General features: G+C 40.0%; 1 protein-coding gene across 2 annotated transcripts; it reads left to right on the top strand.

The window, feature by feature from the left end:
• Nucleotides 1-2,585: 2,585 nt before the first annotated feature.
• Nucleotides 2,586-8,918, top strand: LOC101165240 (CCR4-NOT transcription complex subunit 7). 2 transcript variants are annotated; one of them, XM_023959372.1, is made up of 7 exons: nucleotides 2,586-2,787; nucleotides 3,188-3,311; nucleotides 3,921-4,114; nucleotides 5,269-5,430; nucleotides 6,544-6,688; nucleotides 7,276-7,386; nucleotides 7,979-8,918. In XM_023959372.1, exons 2-7 carry the CDS (start codon nucleotides 3,195-3,197, stop codon nucleotides 8,108-8,110), a joined length of 861 nt encoding a protein of 286 aa, XP_023815140.1. In that variant the 5' UTR covers nucleotides 2,586-2,787; nucleotides 3,188-3,194; the 3' UTR covers nucleotides 8,111-8,918. The 2 variants fall into 2 exon arrangements, with proteins under 2 accessions (XP_023815140.1, XP_023815139.1); XM_023959371.1 differs by having other exon boundaries at nucleotides 2,586-3,017.
• Nucleotides 8,919-10,205: the final 1,287 nt, after the last annotated feature.

The following is a 10,205-nucleotide window of genomic DNA, read 5'->3' as shown; positions in this document are numbered from 1 at the left end:
TTAACTGCTGCTGACTTTCCTTGTTAGATCTATAATGTCAAATATGAAAAAATCTTACAAAAAAAGGTATGTATTTCATGTAAATTATGTTCCCCTGCAGCTTAAAGGTTCGTGAATGGCAGTTTTGTGACATTTGATTGAAGTCCCAATCTGTCTGAAAGAAAAAAGGACTAAGTCCAGGCCCCCCTGTTCTGGTCCCCATCCAGGATAAAATACACGGTTGTGTCAGGAAAAGCATTCTGCAAAAAACTCTCTGCCAAACCATTTGTTGTGGCGACCCATGAGGGAATGTGCCGAAAGGTGAACAAACAAACGATGGTCTTTGTTCTTTTTTTTTTTTTTTTTTTTTTTTTTTTACGATTAATCGAAAAATACATCAATCCGATTGAAGAGCTCAGAACATTTTTATTTAATTAGGAAGTATAAGCAAATATTGTGATCATTTGTTTTGCGTATGCAAGACATTTTCATTCAGAATTTTTTTTTTCAATTCATGATTTATTTCAGTTATGTTTTTATGACCAAAAACGTTGAAACATTGTTTTAAACTTCAATAATAAGAAAAAAAAAGCATTTTTGACATTATTGACATTTATATAAGAGCAATAAAATGTTGCAGGATAACATTTATTAACAATCAACATGGTTTTGATTCAATATTATAACATTTTTAACGATGATATTGCAAATTAAATAAAGTTTTAAATCAATCTAAAATGAGATATTGATAATATGTATATCAATTTTTATGTCTTGCAAAATGTATTATTTGAGATTTGTTTTGCTTCTTTTGATTCTCCAATTAATTAAGACAAAAATACAAACAGTTGTAAACATAAAGAAATAAAATCTAAAATTATGTAATTTTTTATAAAAATGTATTTACATATTTTTAAATAAAACACGAAATAACAAAATGTTTAAATGATTTATGAACGTGGAATGTATGAGCATCGAAAAATACCATTAACTGATAAAATTATAATAAAGAGAAGTAATTGCAGAAAAAATTAGCATGAAAAATGCAATAATTCATTCATTTTCTTAACCGTTTATTCCCTTTCGGGGTCACGGGGCTGCCGGAGCCTATCCCGGCCACTTGGGCATAGGCAAGGGATACCCTGGACTGGTTGCCAGTCTGTTGCAGGGTGGAATATCCTCAATCACACATCCATTCACTCTCACACTCACAGTTATGGACAATTTAGAGTTGCCAATTAACCTATGAAGCATGTTTTTGGATGGTGGGAGGAAGCCGGAGACCCCGGAGAAAACCCACGCATACACGGGGAGAACATGCAAACTCCACACAGAAAGGTCCCCCATTGATGTTCTGTTTTTCACGTCCCCCAGCCGGGACTTGAACCGGGGGCCTTCTTGCTGTGAGGCAAGAGCGCTAACCACTGCGCCACCGTGCAGCCTAAATGCAATAATATTTACTAAAAACGATTTTTTTGTAATCTTATATTAGCCACTGATTTTTTTTATTTTAGAAAAAATTACATAGTGGGAGATTGTCCCATTTTGTCTTTGTGTTGCAAATAAATAGAAGATGAGGAAGTGAAGCAACAATATGTTTATAAATAAATTATTTTGTTTTAAAAAGTACACATCCTACCTGAGGATGTGTACAAATCAAGAAAATGTGGGTCATAGTTTCAGGTTTGGCATCACAAAAAGAACCACTGGTGTCATCATTTTTGCAGCTGTGTAAAATACTTCATGCCCGAATTTATTCTCAATGTTGAAAAAACTTCCTTTGTGAATGAAGTGCTGGAGAAAATGAAATGTTATGAATTACTAACTTACGGGATGAGGGGTTAAAGGTCAAAGAAAAAGAAAAAGAATGAAATACAGATAACATAGAAAAAAATTAAACATTACAAAAATTACATAAGGTATGAAAAATTATAAGGGCATTTACACAACATATTGGTTATTGAGGGTTTGTGTTCAACAATAAAAGTTAAAGGTAAAATCTTTTTCACCCTAAATGTCCTCTAGTCCATATTTGTTGAAAATGTTTCCCTTAAAGATGTCAATCATATGCATTCTTTTTTTTCATCTTAGAGTGGTCATAAAATGATCAAAATCAACAAAAATGCGAACGTTGGATTATGATGCGTCTGTGAAAATTGTACTTTTTTATTAAAACAAGTGATTTGAAAAACGAATTTATCTCTGCATCATGTTTTACTTGAATTTAAAATGTGGCCTTTTTGGTTTCATGGCTAACATTTTTATTTGTGTAAAACTTTTTCAGTAATTTACCAAAATAATATAACTTTAGGGGCAAAAAAAAGTTTATTTTACTTTAATATAAATTGAAAAGAAAATATATTTTGTGAAAAAATAAAAAAAATCTGTACAGTATAATTTTTAAAAATAATATATCCTTTGAAAATAATTATATATACACTTTCAACGAGAGCCTGTTCACCTTGAATAAATTAGTAATTAATAAGAAATATATAACGTTTATTTGTACTTTTTAAAATTTATATATTCCTCTTTACAAACATTTATTGGAAAACCTTTTTTCACATTTTACGGATGAGGATCCTGAAACGTCCTTACGTCCTGACGTTTCACTTTACGTAATGACGTCACTGTGTGGGGTCCGCTGTGATGGCAGCCGTAGGTTGACATCAAGCCCCACTGAATATAAAAGTATTTCAAAGTTGGCGGAACACCCCCCTCCCCTCCCTGCTGACAGATATCACAGAACACACGGCCAGCTTTCAGATAGCACACGCTCAAACACGCGCGCGCCCGTTTCGGGGAACGGTGAGTCAACGAAACAAAACCTTTGCAGTCTCCCAAAAAAAAAAAAAAGAAAAGAAGTGACGCCCCGGCGTGTGTGCGCGCGCGCGCACTGCTGCTACTTACTCGTGCCTGTCCTGTTGTACAACCACTCCTGTGTAGTTGATCGAAACTAATGTTTTGTGTGAGAAAACCGCACAGTCGCCACTCCTCTTGTTCGGAAGTTTTACCTCCAACCCGCTAACTGTTAACAGGTAACAAGCTAGCAACAGTGCTGCTTTAAATTACGAGCTAGCAGGCGGCTAAAACACACATGACTTCTACTACTAACTAAGCGGCTCTTTTCATGTGGTTTCGGCTGCTTTGTCTGTGTTTTCATGATGCTCTCATCATCCCCCGCCCCCCATCTCCACGCGTGGTGAAGTGGCACTATGCCCGCAGCCACTGTAGACCACAGCCAAAGAATATGTGAGGTCTGGGCCAGTAACCTGGAAGAGGAGCTCAAGAGAATCCGGCACGTCATCCGAAAGTACAACTACATCGCAATGGTGAGAGATGCTCAGAGACCCCACCCATCCATCCACCTATCCATCCACCCACCTATCCATCCATCCACCCATCCATCCATCCATCCACCCATCCATCCATCCACCTACCCACCTATCCACCCACCCATCCACCCACCCATCCATCCACCTATCCATCCACCTATCCATCCATCCATCCACCTATCCATCCATCCACCTATCCACCCACCCATCCACCCATCCACCCACCCATCCATCCACCCACCCACCCATCCACCCATCCATCCATCCATCCATCCATCTACCCACCCACCCATCCATCCATCCATCCATCCATCCACCTACCCAACCATCGATCCACCCATCCATCCATCCACCCACCCATCCACCCATCCACCCACCCATCCATCCATCCACCCACCCACCCACCCATCCACCCACCCATCCATCCACCCACCCATCCATCCATCCATCCACCCACCCATCCATCCATCCACCTACCCAACCATCGATCCATCCATCCATCCACCCACCCACCCACCCACCCATCCATCCATCCATCCATCTATCCATCCTCCCACCCACCCACTGTCACTGGTGTCCACGGTCCCTCGTTCTTGCCTCTTTCAGGACACAGAGTTTCCAGGAGTTGTAGCCCGACCCATCGGAGAGTTCCGGAGCAATGCCGACTATCAGTACCAGTTGCTGCGCTGCAACGTGGACCTGCTGAAGATCATCCAGCTGGGCCTGACCTTCATGAACGAGCAGGGAGAGTACCCCCCCGGGACGTCAACGTGGCAGTTCAACTTTAAGTTTAGCCTCACGTGAGTCTCTCACTATGTCTAAACAGACTCGTCCGCTTGGATTCCCATGAACGACTTCACAATCTGTAAAAACAATTCAATTCAAAACACATTAAAGTCCTATATGCCTTTGATCTATTTTAAAAGCATTCCCAATCAGATTTAAATTATGGTTATTCCGTATTTTAGCCACACACAAAAAAAAGTTGTCATTTTCCTGGATATAGTTTCTGCAGTTTCTACCCTTTATTCTCCTTCCTTGTTGCTGAGAGCTCTCTGTTTACACAATCTCCCGGTAGCTTACAGCCCCCTCATACCGCCTGACCTGATATTGACCGGTGCAACAAAAAGGGCGAGCCAGCTCAGACGAGGAAGACGAAGGTTAATTTTCTTTATGTATCATCAAAAAAAAAAACCACCACCACATGTTAAGCCCTCCAAAAACACAACTTACATTTTTTTTATCAGAGGGGGTAGGCGCACAAAGGGGATTTAAATTAATCGAAGAGAAAGCATCCTGAATGAAAATAGGAGTTTTTATATTTAAAAAAAAAAAAACAGATCAAAGCTGCCTGAAAAATACAAGTAATTAATGAAAAAAATAGCAATAATGCATGCTCTAAATAGGAAGCACAGGTGTTTTTTTAATTGTTTTTTATTGTTAAACAGATGGGGTTTTTTTTTACTTTTTTTACGTAAGCTTGGGTGGCTTTTTAAAAAAAATTTTAAGTTATGTTTGTTTTGTGAATCATGTAAAACATCTAAAGATTCTTGGAGAAATCCATGGTGGATGTTCTGGGACGGAGGAGGCGGGGCTTACAGGAGAAGCATTTGTCTTTCAGAATAAGAGCGGCGCTTTCATCCCTTCTCACACGATTGGTCCCCCGTGGGTTCAACGATGCTTTTCAAAGTCAAGCGTTATTCTGTCCATCGTTCCCAAATGGAAGAATTTGCACTTTTTCCAGCATCCAGTCAGATCCTAGTCGATCTATTCCTGCCTTAAGTTTTTTTTTGAAGGTTTCCCTCTTTGCTGAGCAAACCTACAAAGTTTAAGTTTTTTAATGGTTATTCTGTGGCGTTTTGTTTGTTGTTTTTTTGGAATGAAAGCGTGAAGCTTAGAAACAGAGATGTGTTTTATTTATTTATTTCATTTATGTATTTATTGTTTTAACCAGAGAGGACATGTACGCGCAGGACTCCATCGAGCTCCTGACCACTTCAGGAATTCAGTTCAAGAAGCACGAGGAAGAAGGCATCGAGACGCTGTTCTTTGCAGAGCTGCTGATGACATCAGGAGTGGTGCTCTGTGACGGAATCAAGTGGCTCTCCTTCCATAGGTAGCCCCCCATCAATAGTTGCTCTTCACGTTTGTTATTGACGGTAAAGTCATCGTCTTTTTCAAGCTTAAATAACAAACTCTGCATCCCGCGCCGCTGCATCTTTTATTTTATAACAAACCTATATGTCTCTACCTGTTTTTTTGTGTTGTTTTTAGCTAATCGCTTCCTTTTTAGGAGATATTTAGGTTTAAGTTGAACGATTTTTCACATCTGCGCAGCACCAAAGACTTTCCTTCTTATCGTTAGGTTTGGATGTTGTCACTTTTTCTTTCAAGGCGACTTCCTTCAGTCATTATCGTTGTTCTGTATTCAGCGCCGGTTTACCGGAGGAGAGACGAACCAAAACAAGGAAAACAATCTCCTTCGCAAAAGGATGTGAACGCCCTAAACGTTTCTGAAAATGATGCGGCGAGGCAGAAGAAAAAGTTCACAGGACAAGCAGAGCTGTTGAAAACAGCTTTGGACTCAAAACCATATGTTATAAATTTGAAAGAGAAATATTTTAAATTCAAAAAATGTAGGGAAAAAAGAAGAAAAAGCTCTTATCACTACTGTACGTCACATCTGAATAGGGATGACACAGACGGGGCCGTCAACAGATGCTGTTTGGGGGTGGAAACGACATCACTGAAACCTGTCACCTGGTGTCAATCAAACACCGGTAGCCAATGAGCACAAAGCTCCGCCCCCCGGGTAAAATTAGGATCGACTAACTAAAAGTCAGAATTAAAACTGTAAATTTAGGTCTAAAGGAAAAAACATACGTTAAAATTTGCCAAACAGCAGCTGTTACTAATATTCTTTTTTTCAAATTTACAATTTTTGTCTTTCACATTTTCAACATTTCTTTCATATTTGTCTAGTTTAAAACTTTTTTTAGACAGTCTTTTCTCAAATCTGATCTATCATTCACCTTTAGCTGATTCTGATTTGACCCCATATGCCAGTTTTTTTGTTTTTGTTTAGGCAATGTCGCCCCCCAGTGGACAGCTGTTGTAACTGTAGCATTTCCTACAGTTTTCCTACAATCTGTGCTTGGAAGTAAAACGTTTTTCTTTCTTTTTTTTGCTGGTTGGAGTTTTACAATAACGGTGTCTTTGTGTTTCGCAGCGGCTACGACTTTGGATACTTGATCAAAATTCTTTCTAATGCAAACCTACCGGAGGAGGAGGCTGATTTCTTTGAGATTCTCCGCTTGTACTTCCCGGTCATCTACGATGTCAAGTACCTCATGAAGAGCTGCAAAAACCTGAAGGTACCCAAGCAAAGACTGCTTGTTATATCACACCAGCTTTAAAGTAGCATCTAAGATTTCCAGAAATTCATCTTTTTGTTTAGTTGTGGAGCAAAATGGCAAAAAACAAGAATCGTACTTTTAAGCTTTTCACTGATTCTTTAGAAGAAAAATACTTAAGATATTGGTATAAACAGACTTTAAAGAAACGGCGGTGTAAAACTTTAACTATTTTAAACATTATAATTAAATTGGACATCAGTATTCTGACATTTGAAATGTAGAATTCTAGATTTTCACCACTTTGTAAGGTTGCTGGGGACACTCAGTCCCATTAACCGGAGGTTAATCTCCCCCAAAAAAGGCATCTTTTAATGTAGACTTTTTACTTTTATGCTCTAAATTTCAACCTAAGACAGGAGTTTTACTATATTTACTTGGGGTGTGCATCGGCAAGCGTCCCACGATTCGATACGTATCGCGATTTATCGCTCAATCGATTTTTCCAAACTCCGAAAAAGCTGAATGATTTCGGTCATTATGGGCAGAGTTTCTGTAAAAACGTCAGATGTTGCTGGGCTCTGATCCTGTGGCAATGTTGCGTTCAGGGCGGGCTGCAGGAAGTCGCCGAGCAGCTGGAGCTGGAGAGGATCGGACCCCAGCATCAGGCCGGCTCTGACTCCTTACTCACAGGCATGGCGTTTTTCAAGATGAGAGAGGTGAGAGCGAGGAAGAGGAGGAGAAGGTTTCTGAAATGAATGCTCTGGATTTTATTTTATTCTATTTTTTTATTGTGTTAAATTACTGTCAATTAAATATTACAGAGAGTACATTTTTTTTGTTGGTTAAATTGCACAAAAAGTCACTACATGAAAAAAAGTTTCACGTTTTTCAAAATAAAAGGTTTGGTTTGATTTTATTGATTTATTTCTAAAATTAAAAATGAAGGAAAAACATAATAAAAAAATACAGATGCTGATATTAAGTGATTAATTGATTTGAAAATAAAGATGAATGAAGATGATGCCATCCTCTTGACTGTATAATTACTCTTAACCACAAACACACAACACGTTGAAATGACTTTTTTCCCTTCAAATTTTCAAGTAGCTCCAGAATAATGCTTTTATTTTGGAAAATTCAGATCTTTTCCCCTTAACGTTTTTTTCTTATAGAATTCAGACTTTTTAAGTTCTAACTCCTTCACTGAATATTTCTTTTGTACAGTTTACAGCATTTCTCTAAAGCAACAGATAAACTGATCTTCTTCTGCTTTTACAATACTTTGTTTTTTTTTTAAAACTCCCTCAGATGTTCTTTGAGGATCACATCGACGATGCAAAGTACTGTGGTCACCTGTACGGCCTGGGCTCCGCCTCTGCCTACGTCCAGAACGGAACGGGAAACGCGTACGAGGAGGAGGCCAACAAGCAGCTGTCGTGACGGCGCCCCGTCGCTCTCCCGCCGCCACGGCACAGAGTCCGACCTCCGGCGGCCAGCTGACGAAACGGCGAACGAACCACAACGACGTGTGCAGCGTCATTCAGCAAGCCGTTCCCTCAGAATGGCAGCCGCCGGAGCCGATGGTGCCCGCCGAGGCTTTTATTCCTACAGACCATGTGCTGTTCAGTTCCATTTAACATGCTTGAAAAGATGGGATTTTAGTTTTCCTAAAGTGTTCTGTAGAAATGTTCATGCACTTTAAAGCTCTGACCTGATTTTATGTGGAAAGCTGAACATGTTCCTGGTGTGCGTCTCTCCTCTTGTGTTCCCTTTCAACATTTTTCTTGTTTTTTACGTTGTGAATATGTGAAAAAAAAAAACCTTTAACTCCACCACACTCAGCCTTAAAGCAGAGCTGCGTCCTTCCGTTTTAACCCCCCCCCCCCCGTTATAATTTTTTTAATTGTGAGCTCAACACAACGACCCCACATTCATCAGAGCAGGAATCTGTGCGTTTACATGCATGATAATCTGTGCGTTTCACTCTCATAAAGGAGGTTTTCCTGTAAAGAAGCTCCTTCCTCCTCCTCTGGATGAAGAAGGAAAAAAAAAAGTTTTTCTGTTGCATTTCTGAAAATGTTCAACAGCTACTAGAATGTAGGAAAGTGTGTGTGGAACCGCCTTCATTCAAAGTGATTCATAGCTCCGCCCCCTTAGGTGTGTGGGGGCTTAAAAATTACTCTCTTCAGAGTGAACTTTCAGTTTTATTGCAATCTAGGTTTTGTAACATTTCAGTGTTGGAATAAAATAAGAAAACAGGAGAAAGCCGGTTTTACCCTCCAAACCTCATCAACGCCACGCCTTTCCTGTTCTCGCTGCGTCAAATGGCCGCATGTCCTGAAGCTGAAATAAATGCTGTGTAGTACTAGTAGCACAGTGTGCAGACGTGCATACGTGTGTTGAAGTGTAACCTGCCTGTGTCACAAACTGACCGCCAGAGCCCCCCCCCCCCTTATTTTCTGCAGTTCACCTCCCACACTGCAAAGGAGTAAAGATATATATATGTATATATATATATAGATATACATATATATACGTGCAACAAAAAAGGAATGTTTTTGTTTTGTAAATAAAGTTTTGTACCATAAAAAAATGCTGTTGGAACTCTGGCTGAAATGGAAAATGAGCTTGTTTTATTTTGAAAAGGCATCACCAGCTGTACATTTCATCGCCTCACATCCTTGTCGTCAAGATCTATACAGACAGAATAGAAAAATATATATATATACGATTTTTTTTGTTTGTTTTAAAGACTAAACATTCTGATCTTCTGTCCCAAAAGTCTCCACGATCAAAAGAACTTTGGAGCGGCTGCGTGGACAGAAGTATCGGGACCTAATGAAAGGTGTTCAGAAGAGCCGTGATGCAGCGATAAATGAAAGTTTCATTCCAGTTTGAGCTTTCTGCCCCTGGAGCAAGAAGATCCCAGCTGTGTTCTTTTTCATGCATTTCTTCCATAATTACAACATCCTAAAGGAGCTTTTTTTTATTCATTCTTTTTTCGTTCATTCATTTTCTTCCGTTTATCCCTTTCGGGGTCACAGGGCTGCTGGAGTCCATCCCGGCCACTTATTGGCAAAGGCAGGGGACACCCTGGACAGGTCCACAGTCTGTCACAGGGTCACACCCATTACACACTCACATTCACACCTAGGGTCAATTTAGAGTGACCAATTAGCAGATGAAGCATGTTTTTTGGACGGTGGGAGGAAGCCGGAGAAAAACCCCGCATGCACAGGGAGAACATGCAAACTCCACACAAAAAGGGACTTGAACCAAGGGCCTTCTTGCTGTGAGGCATGAGCGCCAACCACTGCGCAGCTAGCTTTTTCTCACAGACTATAATATAGATTTACATTCAAAACTGCCCCTATGGTGAGAGGGGTTGTGTGTCCGTCCACATGAGGCACCTGTTCACGTGAGGACAGGCCGCAGAGACACTAACCAGGGCAAAACATGAGAAATAGTCAAACTGGTGCATTATCCTGGCAGATAACATCAGACTGCAGGAGTGTGCTCCAGCTAATTTGCATCA

This window comes from Oryzias latipes, chromosome 10 (genome assembly GCF_002234675.1).
Source record: "Oryzias latipes chromosome 10, ASM223467v1".
NCBI lineage: Eukaryota > Metazoa > Chordata > Actinopteri > Beloniformes > Adrianichthyidae > Oryzias > Oryzias latipes.
This window is presented reverse-complemented; position numbering and strand designations above follow the sequence as displayed.